General features: G+C 26.0%; 1 protein-coding gene across 3 annotated transcripts in view; it reads left to right on the forward strand.

Annotated features, from left to right (window-relative positions):
• Positions 1-12,569, forward strand: part of LOC126894970 (potassium/sodium hyperpolarization-activated cyclic nucleotide-gated channel 1) — a 29,001-nt gene extending 16,432 nt beyond the window's left edge. Inside the window, exons 6-10 of one of the 3 annotated variants that reach the window (XM_050666362.1) lie at positions 883-1,032; positions 4,663-4,881; positions 4,961-5,107; positions 5,201-5,318; positions 9,206-9,293. In XM_050666362.1, the coding sequence (XP_050522319.1) occupies positions 883-1,032; positions 4,663-4,881; positions 4,961-5,107; positions 5,201-5,318; positions 9,206-9,255 (684 nt within the window). In that variant the 3' untranslated portion in view covers positions 9,256-9,293. Of the gene's footprint in view, positions 1-882; positions 1,033-4,662; positions 4,882-4,960; positions 5,108-5,200; positions 5,319-9,205; positions 9,294-11,879 lie in introns of those variants that run through there. The other 2 variants (XM_050666360.1, XM_050666361.1) reach the window with 2 other exon arrangements.
• The last annotated feature ends 8,491 nt before the right edge of the window (positions 12,570-21,060 follow it).

Here is a 21,060-nt window from a genome sequence, read left to right on the forward strand (position 1 = left end):
ATAACTGTTAACAGTGAACAACTTTCGTCGAGTCTGAACTAAGTTTATATAGTACTGTTATCTCGTCGTCAAGATATTTCTGTATCAACAATCTATTAAATTAAATGCTCATTTAGCGGAAACAAAAATCGAATTTACTTTGTCAAGGCCATTTTGCAATGTCTACGTTTTTTACAGAGTTTCTCGAAATAGACATTTTGAATTATTTGTGCGGGACAGCCTATGGGATTTTATTTATAATAATTAATAGCTAAAGAAAGAAAAAATAAATACTTAAAAAAAATAAAACTGAAACCAAAATGTTCAACACTCTTGTTGCGTAGATGATGCACAGTAAGAAAGCAATATTTAATTATATCCTGTAAGTGTCATTTGAATACTCAGGTGAGCTGATTACAGACGTTGAAGTAAAATTTTAGGTGGTAGTTTAAGCTTCCAAAAAGTTACTGTAGAATAGTATTGATGATTTTTCTTTTAAATTAATTTCATAATTCCCAAGTGTGTTTTGATTAGTCAATCTACGCTACAACGAACACTTGTACTATTATTTCAAATATTTTTAAGATATTTAATTGCAATGATTCACTTTTAATGGTTTGTTTTGGCGTCTCATTGATTTTATAGTATTATTTAAATAGTTATTTTATGCACGGACGGAAATCCATCAGGAGGATAATTGAAAAAATTTCCCTTACTGTAAATCATTCTTTAATTTTATTTTAAATTACTTAGCTGTTTGAATAAGTATATGACACCTTTCCCGCCTAATGTTGATATTTTATATGCCCATGAATTCATTTCAAATATAATTATTTATTTGTTATTATGTATTTAGTTTTTGTGAATAATAATAAAATGAAAAAATACAATTGTTTACTTTAGTTCTTAAACATGGCCAGCGTTTTTATGAGAATTTTCAACTTAATATGTATGATGCTGCTCATTGGTCACTGGTCTGGTTGTTTGCAATTCCTGGTGCCAAGCTTGCAAGGTTTTCCACCTAATTCATGGGTAGCCATAAATGAATTACAGGTAAATAATACAGTGACATAGATATTATGCTATTGCACTACTATTTTAATCGCAAATGTCAACGGGTGTATTAGATATGAAGTATTTACTAAATAACCGTAAGCACGTGTATTAGTATTAGTTTAATACAGTGATTTATCAAATTCACTGTAATTATCCCAATTTAATAAAGCCAGCATTGATCGTATAACGCAATACGATTTCACTGGGAAGATTGAATATGATTTATTCAAAGCAAATACAAAGTGCATACACCAAAACAATCGGTCGAATTAACCAATTTCAAATATAATACAGTTAAAATATTTTTTTACAAATACTAAATTTTACAATATGTCGTCAATATTTCATTTACCATTAATGTTTATTTGTTTAATCAAATATGTTTACTTTGTATCAAACCAATGATAACATTCATTATGAACATTTCAGTCGTTAACCAAAATCAAATACATGTACATCTCAAGAACCTATAGTTTTTTTTTAATCAAACATAAAGTTAAAGTAAAAGTATAGGNATATTAATGTTTTTATTTGTTTAATCAAATATGTTTACTTTGTATCAAACCAATGATAACATTCATTATGAACATTTCAGTCGTTAACCAAAATNCCATTAATGTTTATTTGTTTAATCAAATATGTTTACTTTGTATCAAACCAATGATAACATTCATTATGAACATTTCAGTCGTTAACCAAAATCAAATACATGTACATCTCAAGAACCTATAGTTTTTTTTTAATCAAACATAAAGTTAAAGTAAAAGTATAGGTAGTAAAAAATGTTGAGGGAATATCAAATGAGGCACAATTCTTAATGAAAGATATATTTTTTGTTTAATCGAATTCTTTTTCAAACTAATTTCACGGAACAAAAACTTGAATATCGAAAACATACTTTACCGATGGAATTTATCACCTCAAAATATCCTATCACCAATGACTGTCATGAAACCCGAATACAGATTTAAAAAAAGAAAAAGAAATAATAATTTATTGTGAAGTAAATTTATCGACGTTATAAGTTAAATGGAGGTTTATTGTGAGGGTAAAAGAAGAATGAAGTAAAAAAACTCACAAAAAAGCAATAGCAAAGGCGGAACAGTTGAAAAATAGATATAAATGTAAAGGTTTCTATCATTATCTTGGCATTCTTCCACAGAACTCAGTGCGTTTCACAGGAGTTCTTATATTCAAATAATTTACAGTGGTACATTGGCACGTAAGAAGTTTTAATTTAAATACGTTTCAAGACAAAAAAATGATATCATTATTATTAATCGGTATTAGTTTAACATAATAGCATTACTGTCGCTATTGATAAAAAAAAAAAAACATCGAAACAAAATTTCGACGTTGCTTTTATATTAACGAGTTCAGATGATGAATTAGAATTGAGAAAAAAAAACAGTAATATAGAATTTTCACGAGTACATTTAGTAGCGAGTATTGTTCATTTGACTAATTTAATTTAGAACCATTTACGCGTTATACTGTTATTACAATAAATATTTACTCGTTGCGAATATCCAAAAACATTTGGTAACCTTCAATTCGGACGAGCTGTAGTTCTGATATGTCTAAATAGATCACATGTAAACCAGTCTAGTGTGTGCATAATGTTATACGAGCGATCTCGGTATCTAAATTTGAGACTAAACTATCAGAAAGGATAATGTTGATAATAATTTAACTTTTATCGCGAGGTTTACGGGTGGTCTGAGATGTCTCCAAATGGTTATAAGCATGAAAAACAAATAGACTTTAACGACACTTTATGGTATTAGAGGTATCCATGCACAAAGTTAGACACTTTTTTCATTATAACACAAACAAAAACTGCGTAGAGCCGTAACTTTAACCTATGTCATCTGTAAAATCATATTTTATTATTTCTTCAAAATTCACTGTCCCAAAAATTAAATTTGACTCCTTTTGTAATTTGTTGAGACTAAATTATCAAATGATTCAGATCCCTTATAGTCCCATTTACTTCCGAAGAGATTAAACTAAAAATGAGGTTGGACATAAATCTTACTTCGACAACAAGAAATGTAAAGCGCTTATCGTTGTCATAACGAATTCGGGTTTCCTTAAAAGCTTTTAAATGTTAACGGTGTAACAACTATATTATTATGTCATGTTAAAGAAGTCTAAAAGTATGTTTGTTTGGAAAAAAATCTATTAATGTAAAAAAAAAATTGAAGTTTTAACGCGACAAAAACACATAAATTTCAAACTTTGTTCCATGTTCTTTATTTCTTTCTTTTCCAAAGTATATTTTAGAATTTAAATTAAAGTTAAATTATTATGAAACTTTTTCTACAAGTTATAAAGCATTTATACTTTTTATATCATTCAAGTAGTTTCATAGTTCAAAAAAAAAAATGTGCAGTGCGACGTATATATCCATTATAAGTCTTTACCACATATATATTTTGAGTTGATATTAATTGAGCATTTAAAAACTCCTTAAAAAATAAATTAGTATTAATTTTTTATTATGAAAATATTTCAACTTTGTTTTTGAAAATTTGGTGGTTTGCTAATTATACTCTCAAAAATACTGAACATATCTGCTTAAGTTACTTTTGAATAAAGGGAAACAATAAATTTTACAAAAGAATAATTTTTTTTAATATTTTATTTAAAAGCAATTATGTATTTTAACTAAGGCCGGGGAAGTTAATTATTTTTTATAACTTGATAAGTGAAGTTACAAAGAAATCCTATTAAGTTTTAAATAATAAGCTACTAAGTTTTAATTGTTATCTCAGTTAAATTATTATTTACTTAAAAAATAATAATTTATAAACTTAAGTTAACTAGTAGAAATTTTGTTGTACATATTAACGGTAATTTTTTAGGAAATATAAATTCTAATTATTTACCATAACTATAGTAAAATTATTTTTTTTTAATTGTATAGTAACACTAAAAAAAAATTTAAATAGTTTAATTCAAAACAGTTATTATAAGTCAAACTTATATTAGGTAAAATCCATATATTTTTATCAACATTTTAAATGTTTTGGAAAAAAATTATTTCATATCGGTATAAAACTTAATAACCTGTGAATCTTAGTTACTATACACTAATTTAACTTATTAAAAAATCTAAAATTACTTATCAAGTTAATGTTACTTAACGATTGTCCCACGATAAGTTACTTGTTATACATGTATTAATGTATAAACAAAAGTTAAATTAACTAAACTTTTAATTTTTTTAAATATCATAGCTTTGATTTTGACTTAACATTTGAGATTAATTTTGTTGAATCTAAAAATATTATGTAAAGACTTCTGGAAGCGATCAAGTTCACTTAGATTTGGATTTAGATTAATTTTCTTGGAAAAGAAATGCCTTTTTTACGAATATTTGTCAAATAAATGTTATTAATATTTAATTTTATATTAAATATTTGAATATTTTTGCATACGATGGTTATCTTATATTGTTAAAAACGGTAATTTTTTAATATGATTCCAAATTCTTGAATTTTATTTAAAATTATGTCTACAAAAACTTCAGAAACTCATATTTAGAAAAAATCAACATTTTTACAGTCTATAAAATGCGAAAAAAACTTGTTTCTGAATATTATGTTTGTAATTTTTTAAAAGGGTGCAGACTGGGCAGAACAATATTCATGGTCACTCTTTAAAGCTATGTCGCATATGTTATGCATTGGATACGGTTTGTTTCCACCACAATCATTGACTGATATGTGGCTGACTATGTTGTCAATGATTAGTGGAGCTACTTGCTATGCACTATTTTTAGGGCATGCTACTAATCTCATTCAGAGTTTGGATTCTTCCCGGCGACAATACCGAGAAAAAGTAAATAAAAATAAAAATTCGAATAGGATTTTTTTTTTAGAATTATTTCACTAATTTTTATTTCATTAAAATGTTTAAGGTTAAACAAGTGGAAGAGTATATGTCCTACAGGCGTTTACCTTTAGACATGCGTAAGAAAATTACAGAATTTTTTGAGCATAAATATCAAGGGAAGTTTTTCAATGAGAAATGGATTCTTCAAGAAGTCTCTGACAAATTGCGCGAGGTATTTGTTTGAATCAGAGTTTATGGAAAATTAATTTAAACAAGAACTGTAAAAATTAATATTTTAAATTTATTATGGACATTTTTTTTTCAGGATGTCCGGAATCATAATTGTAGAAGGCTCGTTAAGTCATTACCTCTGTTTCAAAACGCTGATACGAATTTCCTTACTGATATAATCGACTGTCTAGAATTTGAAATGTTTCAATCAGGTAAATAAAATTGTCAGTATAGATTATTTCTAACTAGTATAGATAGGATAGTGTTTTAAGATCAAACTAGTTGTATTTAAACAAACAAGTATTTTAGTCAGTAAATCAATGTTTGAGTACACTATTTAACGGTTTTTAAGTTAAAAATATCAGGGAAACGTATAACTAATGGATGCTTGGAAGTCAGAAAAGAGCTGGCTTAGTACGTTGTTAACAAAAGAATGCAAAGGTTATACAAAAAAAAAAAAAAAAGGGCGCAAAAAAACAACAGAAACTAGTAAACATTAAAAAAAAAGCAACCCTTTGTGAGTTGGAAAAATTCAAAATAATTTGTTGTTTACGAAAATATTGACATCCTGAAAGTGATAAACAGCTTATATTATTTTATAATCAGAATAAATTCAGATTTCATTCGATAGCAACTATATGTATACTAACGAGAGACAATCTTTGATTATCAAATAAAGTTTGAAAAAGTAAATAAGGTAAACAATTATTTTATCTTTAGAAAATGCATTTAAATTGTAATATTGAAACAATAATGATTCATATGAATATGTTTTTCTTAACATTTTTCATTGTCAATAAAAAAAAAAAAATTTGATACATTTTATATAGGAATAAAATATTTAATTTAATAGAATTTGAAGTTAATCGAAATAATGAAACCTAGAAAGTGTATAAATTTTATTAAGAACAATTGTTAACTTGATGACTTTAGATCACATTTATTACGCAGCGTTATTAAAAAACATATATATTTTTTTAAATAAAACCTTTTTAAAATATAAATAAACTGTTTTAACGTTTTCACAAGATAAATGTTAAAATTTTTGATGTAACAATTTTAATATTTTGTTATTCTGGTCAAGTGTTTTAAGAATAATTGCTACCATTCAAATAATTAAGGATTTACGTGAATAATGTTTTAAGATTTAAACATAATATATACTGAAAAAAAAAATTCTGTTAAATCAGTGACAGCAGTATGTTTTGTTATCGGTACAAAGCGAATTTTGCTGTCTGCATTTTGTTACGGGAACAAAAAATGTATAAAAATAGCAGACAAATATTTAATATTATGTACTAATTTTGGTACTCACAATAAAAATCATTGTTTGTTGCAAACAAGACGATTTGTTAAAAACAATTTAGCATTACAAAACGTTTTGTTGTCGCAACTGTTGTGTTAGTTGAGGGTGAATCATTTTTGTGGAATTTACATAGCTGTACTTTCACAATTATTAAATTTTATGTCATTTTTACTGTACTCTTTTGCTGTAGGTATATGATCTCGTATGGTAACAATAATAATTTTATTTTGTTCGATTTACCAAATTAATTAACCAAATAAAATTTGTTGTTGTCTTATTAAATAAAAGGTAACTGAGGTAACTAAGTGATAACATTATATGAAATATTATTCAATTTTTTTATTTCATTAAGACATATTTTACTGAATATTTATAAAAAATACACAAAAGTAATCAATGAAATTAAATACCATTTTACATATTTCAAATCTAATTTTATTCAATATTTTTTATTAATTTAACTAATATTAATAATATTTCTAAAAAATACATAGATATTTAAAAAAAATATTGTATATAAATTCATTAAAAATAAATATCTTACAAACTAGTTTGACAAATTATTAATATTAATGCAACCTTATGAAAAAAAAAATAATATCTGAGTGAAGTATAACAGTAATGATACTTCGCATCTAGTTACCATTGTCCGGAATCAAAAACATTTTATCGAACTGTATTGTTGACGGTACAAAATGATAGTGACTATTACTACTATAGAGTTGGTCAAACGGATATTATTCCACTGTAACTAAAAAGTGTTATCTTTACAAAATACGTTGCAGACAACGCTAAAAAGCATGTATTTCCAAGCAAATGTATTAATGGGATATAATGTGTTTCATTTGGGTGTAATAAGTTATTTAATAAAACCAACAGTTATTTATTCTGTAGTTTCAATAAAACAACTACACACACACACATATATATATATATATATATATATATATATATATAACTGAACAATAATCATTTTATTTTCATTATTTTAGTTAACTATACTAAAAATTGTATTATATTGTTATGGTAACTGAATGATAAGTATTTTTTTTAACAACGTAGTAAATATGCATAACAAAACAGCGTTTAACAAAATCTCATTTCTATTATCAGCAAATCACTAAGTTACATTAAGCATACACATTGATACATATGACAGTTTAACTGTTACAATTTGACAATTAACAAAACGGGTTTATTAAATTCAAACATCGTAGTTTTTTCAGTGTACATTTTCAATATGAAAGTGCATTTCATTTTCATACTCTAAAATGTAATAGTTATTTTTGAAGTCATCACATTGCGGTATACTGAACATTATAGTAGCAGTTAGAGTAGTGTAATTAGGCAAATGGAAGTACTATACATTCATTATCCGTCGACAACTACTATTTCCCTTTGGCCCCATTTATTGTCCGATTTCAGTAAACAAATATTGTTATTATTATACTACGTCAGTTTACGTACATTATGTGTTTCGAATGTCTTGCAAAATTAATGTGCATTTAAAGTGATACGGTCCATTGTAATTTTAACAAATACGTTCATAGTTTTAGTGTTATATTTGATTGTGCGACAATCATTTTGTATTGTATAAATTATTGCGATATTTAACTAATAGCGGAATGCATAACAGACCCATCGTTAGAAAGTTTAATTATAATAGAAAGTACATTAAGGCTCATTTTTACTTTATAAATTGTATAACATTAAAAAATTTCATTAATTATAAATGCATTTTACTCAAGACATATAAACCCTATTTACTGTCAATATGAATAATATTCAAATATGTGAATATAAATAGCCATGTTTTTATGTATAGCCAAGTTACATTCATAAGTTTTTTTACAATTGCCTTATCATGATGTTATTAAGAATTATCAAAAGAAGTAGTAAATTGAAATTAATAACGATTAATCAAATAAAATTAAATCTTTTATAAACTAATTTTAATATTTATTTAGGCTTATACTATCTATTTAAATAATTATAATTACGGAAAAAAATAATTTAGTTATTTAAAATAATTATATAAACTATAATCGGACAAATCAATGTGCTGTTTACACAACTATCATAATCTAGTTCGAACTGTTAAATAAATAGTATCTAGTTTTATATAGTTAAACATTAATTAAATATAATAAATGATAAATTTAATATACGACCCAATTACGATTTCTAAATAAATGTCAATTTCCCGATTTTAGTCCAATTAATTAAATATTATATTCAAATTTATAAATTCAATTTTAATATTGCAAATTCAGGAAGAACTCGAGATTTTTAAACTCTCAAAATTAGCCGCAATCTCCCTAAAAATGAAAAAAAATTGTATATATTCATGTATAATTGTTGAGGGATGGTGTGGCCTGGTCGTTAACGCGGCATTACTTGACGTGCACTGCTTTGGGTTGGAAACTCAATCACGAGTGGCTTCATTAGTCGAGCGAGAGTTCAGTTCGGTAATTGGAGTCGTCATCCCTTTCTCCGGTTCGGACTAACTACCCGTCTTGGAGTATCAATGTATAAGAAATATCCTCCTTTTGGGGGAGCCACTTCGACTCATAATGGACTTATAAAACGTTATAAATAGATATATATAATTGTACATACATTTATAAAAAAATTCTGAATAATTATAGTAAATTTTGAGGAATTTAATGATCTCTAGCCCTTCCTAAATTTGCGTCTATGTTTAAGATTATAGATAAAATTAAAAAAAAAAAGTAAAACTTGTAGTACATTGTGTATAAGAATAAATATTATTTATTTCTTGTTAAATTTTAGATGTCATTATTCGTCATTTTTACATAAAGAAAGTACAAAACATAATATGAGCATACGTTACAACATATTGAATAGGCTCAATGGTAATTGATATATATTAACATATTTTTATGTATGCAATGATGTTATTTATAACGCAGTTATGTTTTAATAACGCCAACTATGGTTATCATAAAATACCTCTTGCTAATAAGGAAACTGATTAAGATATTAATTCCAACAAAAAATTATATAGTAAAATTGTGAGTTCCCAAATTTTTGCTGTATGAAATTAATTTTTAGTCTAGATGCGAAGCCGAGAAAGTATTAATTTTACCGTGATGTGTTTATGTATTCATTTTTATTATTAATATTCTTTTTTGAGGACAGTCACTACTTTTTCTCAGCTCTCACTTGACCGATTTTTCTCAAAGATACGTCAAAATATCACAAATCGTATCTGGTTAAAGACATTACTCTCAAAAATTGAAAATTTATTCCTCGTTTCCGTAAATGATGGAAATCCTTCAAAAAAGTACGATGCAAATCTGTAGGTAATATTTAATTTTAAGAAATTGGTGGATTATTCCAAAAGCAAATTGACTTTTGTGAAAAAGTTGATATTTTAAATATTCTTTTCTGGATAGGTAATAGATTAGATGTTGAAAAAAAAATTATATCATATGAAACGGTAATCTTTATATAAAAAAGTTTCTATATAAAAAAAAATTACTTTTATTTCTGAATTTTTGAAAAAGTTATGGCACTTTTAAGAAAAAAAAAAATATGTTAAAATTTACCGATTTTAAAAATTGTAATTTTTAAAGAAATTTCCTCCGTTTACAGGAAATGAGGGGAAAATTTTCAATTTTTAAGGAAATGTCTTCAACTTGATACGATTTGTGATGTTTTAATGTATTGTTGAAAGAAATCGGTCCGGTGAGTGTTGATAAAATGTAACGATAAACATAAAACAAAAAAACCTAGCACAGGGGGGTCGTGGCACAGTTGAGTCAAGTACAATGATATCTGACAGTGATTAAAATCATTATCATAAAAAACGCTTTGATGCAAATCTTTAGATAGTGTTTAATTTTAAAAAATTGGTGTATTATTCCAAAAGCTACATGATTTTCTATTTCCTTATTTATATCCTGAATGAAAAAGGGATTATTAAAAAATATTATTTCTCATAAAAAATTGTGTTGATCCATACACTTTTCAATAAGTTATAGAATTATAAAGTTAAAAATGTAAAAAATAAAATTAAGAATTTTCACACAAAAATAGCATTCGGTAACTATTTTCACCGTGTAGACAAAATAAAGTCCGAACATTTTTTTTTTATATTAAAGTATATTACATTATATTTAATTTAAGATATGTATAAAAGTGTCAGAGTATCCGGAACACTTTCAAAAGTTAAGTTGAAAAAGTTGTCATTTTGAATTCCCCCTGTGGGCAGGTAAAGGGTCAGATTTATAAAAAAAATATACAAAATAATAGGTAAATACCTCATTAATCTTTAAAAAAAATTTTTATATTGATTTGGTCATTTTTTAAAATGTTATGGCAGTTTTAAGTAAAAAAATTGAAAAATATCGAAAATTAGCGATTTTTCAATTTGTAATTTATTTGGAGATTTCCCCTATTTACGGGGAACGACGGAAATGTTTTAAATTTTTGAGGGTAATGTCTTCGACTAGATACGATTTGTGATCTTTTGACGTATCGTTGAAAGAAATTGGTTCGGTGAGAGCTGAGAAAAAGTGGTAACAGACACAAAAAAAAAAAAAAAACGCATCATAGTAAAATTAATACCTTTTAGCGTTGCATCGAAGCTTTAAATTTAAAAAGTTTATTAGTTCCAGTTCATTTTTCTATTCGAGAGCTTCTTTTCATTTGCATAGTAAATTGTTGTTATTTCATTCAATTTTTTTTATGATTATTGTATAATGGGGCGTTTCTGTTTTTCTAGTAAGTATATATGAGTGTACTTGGTGTGACCGATTTGAATTTTCATTAGAATAGTGTCAACTTTTTTATTTATACTTTTTTTTATTATAAGTAGAGATGAGAATGCTAAGATGGATGAGTGGAGTGGCTAGAAAGGATAGAATAATGAACGAGCATATAAGATGGTGGTTAGGTGTAGCGTCAATCGTGGATAATATGAGAGAAATTAGGCTTAGATGGTTTGGTCATGTTATGAGGAGAGAAGAATCGGAAGCCGTAAGAACAGTTATAGAAATAAATGTTGAAGGAAGAAGAGGCAGAGGAAGACCAAAAAAAGAGATGGAGAATGATATTGAATACGATTTGAGGACAGCTGATGTGAGCATAGATGATGTGGGAGATCGTGTCAAATGGAAGTTTTGGATAAGGGTGGCAGACCCCAAGTAGCTGGGATTAAGGCGAGGAAGAAGAAGAATTTTTTTTATTATAAAGTAAATGTTATATGTTCGAAACTACTCGAACATTAACATTTATTAACCAATAGTTTTACATAATTAAAGTCGTAGAAAAATGTTATGCTTTGAGCTTTTTATTTGGTTGGTTAAAAGACCAATTACTCAAAAATTTTTAACTAGTCAAGTATATATTATTTTCAAATAATAATTATAGCATATTTGTTTAAAAAGTTAGTAAAAAATTATTCGCAAATAGTTATAACAATATTAGTTTTTTATTTTAGGTGATACAATCATACGTGAGGGCACAATAGCTTCCAAGATGTATTTTGTGGAAGAAGGAGTTGTGGAAGTGATGATATCCAGTGGGCAGCAGGTGGTCGCCACTTTAAGTGATGGTAGTTATTTTGGAGAAACGTGTTTGTGGGCTCCTGGGGCCCGCCGTCCAGTGACAGTGCGTGCTGAAACTTATTGTACACTTTTCTCGTTAGCTGAGTCGGCTTTTAGACTTACTTTAGATAAGTATCCTGAGTTCAAACAGCAAGTAACCGTTATATTGAATGACCGTGCCATACGGATGGCCGAGCTGGGTCAATGCTTGTCCGAGGGAGACGCGAAATTATAACATAACTTTTTTGATACTCACATTGCCAAGTAATTGTCTACTTAATTACTATTTCTCTTTTATAATTTACAAAAAATTCAAGTTGAATAGGGATCAAGTTAAAAGTTAATTAGACTTTTTACTATTTTTAAAGTTTATTTAATGAGTTATAATTTTTAAATTACCAAAAAGATGATTATATTAAACATTTATATATCTAAATGAATATTTATATTTTATAAACCATTTTTATAGATATTTGTCAAGGATCTTGTTGAATTAAAGTGCATTGTTGCAAATTTAAATTTGATTGATTAATAATTGATTCATTAATTTTTACTGTAGTTTTGATTTGTATGTGACGATTTTAAATGTATTTGGATGCCAAGGTAATAATAATGCGTAGTTTTTTTTGGATAACTTTAAAATTACATTTATTTATTATTGAGAAATATTTTATAACAATGTTAATTTTCTGCCTACTATACATGATTAAGATCAGAAGTCTACATTTTAGTCTTGACTTTAAGTACTTTTTGGTTATTTAAATGTTAATATTGTTTATTTTTGCTATTTCTTAAACGTTTAAACTCGGTTCATTGCTTTATTAATTTGGTGGGTATTATTCCTCTGTACCGATTCAGTTTAGCATACTATAAATAATTCAAAATAGCTACGACGAGAATGTACACACTAATAAAATGCTAATAAGTTGAAGCGGATCTTTAGAAATACTCCGTAAATAAACAATTGTCTGTTGGGTAAATATTGCTTTCCTTTTGTCAGCACTTATGGTCTAGTGAATAATAATCGACGAAGTACTGTAGGCTTAGTTATCACATCCACTTTACACATCAATCTTATTGAATTTAGTAAATTTAAAATGCACTTCGATATACGAAGTGAATTATTTTAGTATTTTGAAGTATTGACAAAATTCTTATTCTTTCATGGGCATAAAAATAGATAGTGCTTTATTTAATAAGTTTAATTCATAATAGTTGGATCTAACCATCAAGTTGGTGTACAACGTATAAAACACAAACTGTGTGTAATGTGATCGAATGTTAACATTATTTGTAAATATTTGCTCAATTTCTTTTATTGTTAATTTATTTTCCACATAACATCTGCTTTAATATTCAACATAGTATAAAAGTTTATACTCGTAGGGTTATTATTAGACAAACCATATATTTTTTTTGGTTTGAATACCCTCAGTTATACCTTTCAGCCCGAATTAATATAAATAATGTTGTTTAAAAATGGTTTTGTTTTTATGAATGCTATAACATTTTCAGTTTAATTTGTATTCCATATTGTATGCAGATCGAGGTAGAAAAATAAAAATGTACTCGCTAAAATAAGGAAATTATTGGATGAATTTTGGTTATGACGAACAATAAATATATAAGTATAAAATATGATAATAACATGAAAATTCTGGATGAGTTTATCAGCATTGTCATCTCAGATAGTACACCCAAATGGGATGCACGAAATCATGAATAATATATGATCAGTATGTACGCAGACGATTTAAAATTATGTCCTTTTCGAGTTTGTCGTTAAATTTTAATAATTTTACCTTATAAATAAATTCAAACTACATTAATTAATTATAACAACAAGAATCTCATCAGCTTGCTATTTTCTTTATAACTAGACCTTTGTCATTCATTAAAACTTCCTGATCTAAAACGCAACCTTTGCACCGATGTTATTATATTGCCTATATAATGCGCCGTCTAATTTTAGATATAACGTTTTTGGTACAGAAAATACATTTATCAGTCGAACAAGTAGGTAGAAGCTAAAAATATAAAATATTATAAGAAAATGTAAATGTAATTTTATTTAAATAAATACATAAAATATTAATTCAATTTTAAAAATATAATTGCCACAAAAATGTTATTAATAAAAAAACTACCAATACGAATTTGACAAGTATGTTATTGTATTTAGCGCTTAATTTCTCTTAAAATAATAATCATCAACTTTATTTTTTAAAATTAAAATATATGTATTAATTTAGCTTATAAAAGAGAATATGGTTTAATTAAGAAAATGACTGATTGATAACAACTTTTGGAAAAGTAATTGAGAAGTTATTAATATTTTTATAGAGTTTTTTGGAAAAAACAGACAATTGATTTATCGATATTACTATACTTAGAATAACCAGATTTCCTTGAATAGTTTACAAATCAAAAAAATAATTCTACATTAATAATTATTTTTAACGAACTCAGTTGAATAATTTACTAATAGATTACATTAGAAATTATTCTACACGAAAATATCTTGAAGTTATTTTTACACAGAACAACTAAAAGACGTAATCATAATGTTAATTCTGAAGAACCTTGGGGTGAGCAATCGATAAATTATAATAAACATCATTAATTTTGTTCAAAACAGTATTAAGTAAAATGGAAAATTATTATACTTTAATATGCCGTAATAAATGTACGATTTATCGGGTAAACAAAAATGTATAAAAACGAAATGATTTGGTATTTTTAGCTTTAATGTGAATTTCTATGACTAATTCAAAGCCATTTAGACCCATTACAACTTCCACTATTCCTTTTCACGTTACTCTATCTAATGCTAACCTTTCTCCGTCTCTAATTCCTCAGAGTTTCAGATCATTTTTTTACTCGGAAGCTCCAATACTGTCTTGGTCATTCTCTTAGTTTGGTTTGATATGGCTTCCACATTGAGACATTGTTTACTGTACAATATTCGGTTTTGCATATATGTCCTGTTCAGCTCAATCTTTGACTTTTTAGAACACCTACTGTATCGACTCGATTAAATAATTTCTTTAGTTCTGTGTTTGTCTTCGTTCTACCAATTATAATTATACTGCATACATTAACATTACCATATTTTAATCTCCAATTTTTAGATTAATGGCGCCTTTTTACACTTTCTTTACTACTGAATCCAGGGTAACGTTGATAATCATGGAAGATTATCCATCTTCTTGTCTCAAACCGGTGTCTACAAGAAAATCTTCTGACTTTTTGAGTTGAATTTTATTTATATTTGGGATTTTTATTACAAACCTTCTTCAATCTCACAAATTTCACCGGTGTTCAGAGTTCAAAAATCACCTACCAAAGACTATCTTTTAATATAGTCGTTGGCATGTTTGAAATCTATAAATTGTAAGTATATTTCTAGTTTGATTTCATAGATTTTTTTTTTATTTGTTTGATGATATGTATTTAGCTATAGTCGATTTACCTTGTGTTAAACCCGCTTGGTATTATCCTATTATCTCTTTGGCGTATAGTTTGTGAGATGCTTAGTAGCGTATTCAACAGAATTATGTATGATGTATTAAAAAAAGAGATTTCTCTATAGTTTAGGATATATATAGCATTTCATTTTTTATATTTTGGATATAAGAGTATTTGTTATGCTGATGGTATTCAATAAGTTGTTTTAGTTTAGTAATTAGGGCTTTTTTTTTTTTTTTTTAACAGGTCTGCTGAAATTTAATCTTCTACCGGTGCTTTTTTATTCTTGAGAATATTTATTACTCGTTCAGTTTTATCCTTTGTGGATTCTTCTATGTATTGTTAATTTGTAGCAATTTTCCACTATGACTCATTTTAGGTTAACTGATTGTTTCAAATACGTTTTTGAACATTTTTATTAATAAAAATATATTAATTTTATTATTGTATGCTTTTCATTATTTTTTTTTGTCTGTCACTATTTTTTCTCAGCTCTTACTGAAATAAATTTTTTTCATCGATACGTCAAAATATCAAAAATCGTGTTTAGTTATTTAGTATTTATTTGAGTAAGAAATTATCTTAAAAATTTGAAAATATTTCCTTCTTTCCCAGTGAATGATAGATATTCTATTTTCGATTGTCTATAACCGATCACTCTGTATACTGAAAATAAACAGTTATTATTTATATATTATCAAATTATTATTTTATAGGAAATTGTCTTCTTACAACCTCAAAGATTTGAGCAATTTAGAGCAAGTTATTGTTTTTGAGAAATCATCGGAATTGTTTAAAGTATTCTCAATTCGATTTCAAGTGAAGTCTTCTCAGTTATTATAATTGAATGTTACGAAGTATATAGTATCATGAACATTATGTCCTCTTCCGTTTTTACCTTAGAAGGGAAAGTCGCAGTTTCCAAACGCTTGAAAATTATTTTATTATAGTTCAATGGTTTGTTAAGTGCTCTCGAACATAAGGGTCTTATAAGCGTGCCTTTAACCTTTGTAAAATAATGTTAATAAACGGTAAATTCATTAATGGGCGTAAATAACAGTTTCAGATTATTTCAAACCAAGCCATGCGAAAACAACATACAACTTAATTATTAGAAGGCTATTTCAAAATTTAATTCAGTAATCACATTAAGAGCTTTAAGTCTTATAGGGAGTTCAATGTAAACATTCGTGATTTTATTAAAATATAATATTGTTATAGCAAAATAATTTTGTTAAATGGCTTAGATACAATAATTACTACTGTTTGTTATGATTGTTATTTAAAAATGTTTAAAAAGACCATGATCTCGATTGGTTGAATTCTTAGCAATTTTTATTTATTTATTACGATATATTGTAAAATTTATTTATGTTATATATTTTTTGGTAGAAGAAATCAATATTATTAAGAAAAAAATATTTTTGAATAAAGCTTAATTGGTTTAAGCAACTATTAGCAAATCGTGATAAAGAATATAAGCTTTAAGTAGTTGTAAGTACCGAATTCCAAAAACTTATACTAGCAAGTTTATAATTATCATTACGTAAAAAGTAAGTACCTTATTTTTTAAAAATCTTGTTAAAACCAAAAATAGACAGTATACGTTATAAACGATTTTAATTGAGATTGTAATTTTTGCAATGTGTGTTGAGATAATATGGTATACGTTTTTACATATATACGAGTACGTTTGGGTTCATTATGTCGTCGTATTGTATTTTTACAATAAAACATTTGAAAGTATTGAACAGAATTTTGTTGTATTTTAACTTGCACAAAAAACTTTGTTTTGACTTTTGGAAACAAATAATCCATTAAAAATACAATTTATTGGGGTTATTTTATTATTTTCGCGGAGACTTCAAAAGGTTAGCGTTTTACATGCTATATGATAAATTAGATAACCGAATAGCCCAAATTCTCTTCCGTGACATCGCGATACAAAAATTACTATAAATTTAATAGGATTTCTCAATAAAATAAATTAACATCGGGCTAACGTAATTTTTTGTTATCTATACCTCTGGAATGTTGCCCATAATCCTTGTTTGTTGGACGAATCCTACGCACCGGATACAATATGATGCCATGGTTATTATGCAGCAATACGCAACGCCCTTGTTCTTCCATTACTTCCCGAATCTTTAATGTTTCTTCGTGATGAATGGATGTATGTAAAATAAATTGTAGTAGTAGCCAGCTGCGGAATACACCATGGGACGTATCATGTGACTTATGGCATTCTTAATACAACCTTAAAGTGTTTTAAAATATTAAAGTATCATTTTATCTGAACATATTGTACGAGTAATTTATAACTTTTTTTTAGTATCAATGCAAAACTAAGAAAATATAGTTTTTAAATTATGTTATTATTTATTACGTTTTGAAAATAAAGTTTACCTAATTTACAAGCTCGCACGAGCAACAAAATAAAATAGAATTTATGTACGAAATGCTTCAAAATCTTTCTGAGTGATTTTCAAAAATAGTTATTGTGATAACTAGAATAACTTGTCAAGTTACTCAACTTTTTAGAATTAAAGTTGAGAGTAGATAAAATTATATATATAATATATATATATATATATATATAATAAAAAGACCACTTTTTAATAAGCAATAACTTGGATAGTGAAAGAGGATAGGATGTATTTAATATGATGTTTTATTATTTTATTTTAATGAAAAAATGTATTGAGTTTGAAAATATAAAAAATAAATCGAATTTAATAATTTTAAGTAAGGTATGCAATATTAAATTGAACATGGAATCTACTTATTTGTGTGTTCCTAAAAAAAGTAGAGTCATGTAATAATATAAGGGATACAACTTTCTTTTTAGATTTTTTTTTTGTTTTCGTGCCATTTTTTACGTATATTATATAAATAATATTTATGAAAATGTTTTTTTTGCGGGAAAATATAAATGGATAAAATATGCCTAAATCAATAAAATATGAGTTGGCTCTCTAAATATGAGTTCATGTGTAGGATAAAAACAAACAAATATGATACCATATCAATATTCAATACATCTAAGTAATATTATATAATGAATATGTGTTTATTGTAGTATTTAATTTAATATGAAGTATAAAATAATATTTTTCATTTTTTTCATTTCAAACGTTTCTCAACAAAAATGATTAAGATTTAAGTCATAAGTATTAGGGGATGACAAATCATCAGTTCAGTTAAGGCATTAGTAACTACTCTTGTAACATTTTGAAAAGACAAGAATGAAAAAATACACTTTTAAAAACATAATAAAAACCTAAATGACATTAGTTTTGAAACAAAATTCTTAAAGCAATAAATTAAGTACTAAATTTTTGTTATTTTATATATATATATATATTTATTAATAAATAAACAAGGTACGGTTATATTTTACCGATAGCATAAAGACAATATAAAGTTTCATAGCGCCAACTGCACAAACGATCAATTACATTTTTCTTTGAAACAAGTGTTCTTGAACGGCTGCCAAAATAATGTATGATGTCTTTAACGAAACGATGTCAACTTTTTGATAAAATCGACTAACTTATTAAAAGTAAGTTTTGTAGCTAAATACATTTATCTGAATATATTTGTAAATAAATTTAATTATTATTACGCTGATCAAATTATTTGACGTAAAAGCACTACAGAATGATATAGTATGTATGCCTTAAAATTTAAAAAGAAAGCTGTTCGAAAGGAAAGTTACGTTTGTAATTATGTTCACCTATAGTGAAATTTAATGCAACGATTATTGAAACGTTTCACTTTAAAAAAAAACATGAAAGAGATGTCGACCGTTCTAAAAATTGTATAGGAATATCGAGTTCTTATATTGGTGAATAGAGTCACAAAGGGAAGAAGGTAACTTTGATTACTACACATTAGCGAGCTTACAGTAGATGGCCGTAATTATGTTACAGTGTAAATGGAAATCAAACCTAGTAAATTAACAAAGGTGGTCATGATCAACAAGTTATCTTGAAAAAAAAGACTTTATTTAGTAATGTTATAATGAAGTTTGAGATTCTAATAACTGTGTTAAACACTGGTCGATAACTTATACAGTATTAATCAGTTTTTATTTCGGATTGATTTTGCAATTTGTTATTTACATTGATTTTTTTTTAATTCATGGACCACAGTTAATGTTTTTAAATGGAAAATTGTATTTTTCGGAAATGATAATTATATAGAGAGCTTATTATTTATTTTTCGGTCTATTTATATATCATCAATCACCCTAAGAAAATGACATTAGTTATCTTTATTTTTCAAAAAGTTGCCTTACAGTTTTAGGTGTGTTATTATATAGACAAGTGCACTAATCGATAGGAAAACTTATTATGTTTGGGATTTTAAACCTCCTAAAATATTGAAGCTATTACCAATACTAATAAAACTTATTTGAGATGTATAGTTCAAATAAAATCTTTTGAAATTTATTGAATTTATTATAGACTTTTTAAAAAATAATTATAGAACTGTCCAAACGATGACGCGCTAAGAATTTTAGTAGATAATATTTTATTTTCTTAATACTGTTCTTATTTAGTATTGCATAAAAAATGTTTATAAGCATAGTTAATAACAGTTTTATGAATTATAATGTTATTTTTTTCTATTAACGAGAGATAATACTTAAAATGTAATGTGGTGAATAGTGTTGGTTTATAATGAAGCTTTTACGCCTATGATTTTACAGTTAAAAGTAAAATATGAAGGTTTATAATATAATAGAACTGTAAATATTTAAAATTAGAAATTAAAAAATACATTAAACATACAAATAATATTTATAAAAATCATGTTTATGTGAATTTACGTGTAATTGTTTTTAATGTATCTTATTTTTAACAATATACACAACTGTGGAGCAAACACTAATTTTAATTAATTATGTTTTATACTAATACATTTTAAAAATAGTATAATGCTACATTATATTAAAAAAAAAAATTAAAGTGTAATTAGGTATGTATACTAGGATTTGATAAAGTTATATTTTAAATGAAGCCTGAATTATTCAAGGTTATTTTTTTCCATTTCAAACTATAATATGTAAAAAAAAGTTAATTTTTTTTTAAAAATTATTGTGTATATTATGTGTAAATATAAAAATGTATTCAATAAAAAAAGTATTTGTTTCTTAAAATTTATTTCATATATATTTCTGTACACATATATGCCGTATAGTTAAAAAAAAATAATACTGTTTCAGTTATTGTAAATGAATTTGTTTGTTAATAAATAATTACTATGTACAATTTTTTGAAAAGCTGTGTAAAAAACAAATCAAATCATTTATTTGATATTACAAAACATTAGTTTACTATTGTTAATCATCGGATCTTTCATTTAGAATTTTAATGATTACTTCAAAGTTGAAGTAAAAATAATTTAATAAAATCCATGAATAAACGTATTTTTACTATAGTATACACGTGTGGGTAAGATAAACTGTATTATGTGTGACGAATGTAATGGTGGAAGATCATATTAAAAGGTGTCGGTGGCGACAAGTGTGGGTTTGACCGACATGAAGAGGGTAACGAGTAAAATCGATGGTCCGGCGATGATGGCTGAGGATGACTGTCG

Source organism: Daktulosphaira vitifoliae, unplaced genomic scaffold (assembly GCF_025091365.1).
Source record: "Daktulosphaira vitifoliae isolate Bord-2020 unplaced genomic scaffold, ASM2509136v1 Scaffold_1, whole genome shotgun sequence".
In the NCBI taxonomy this organism is placed as follows: domain Eukaryota; kingdom Metazoa; phylum Arthropoda; class Insecta; order Hemiptera; family Phylloxeridae; genus Daktulosphaira; species Daktulosphaira vitifoliae.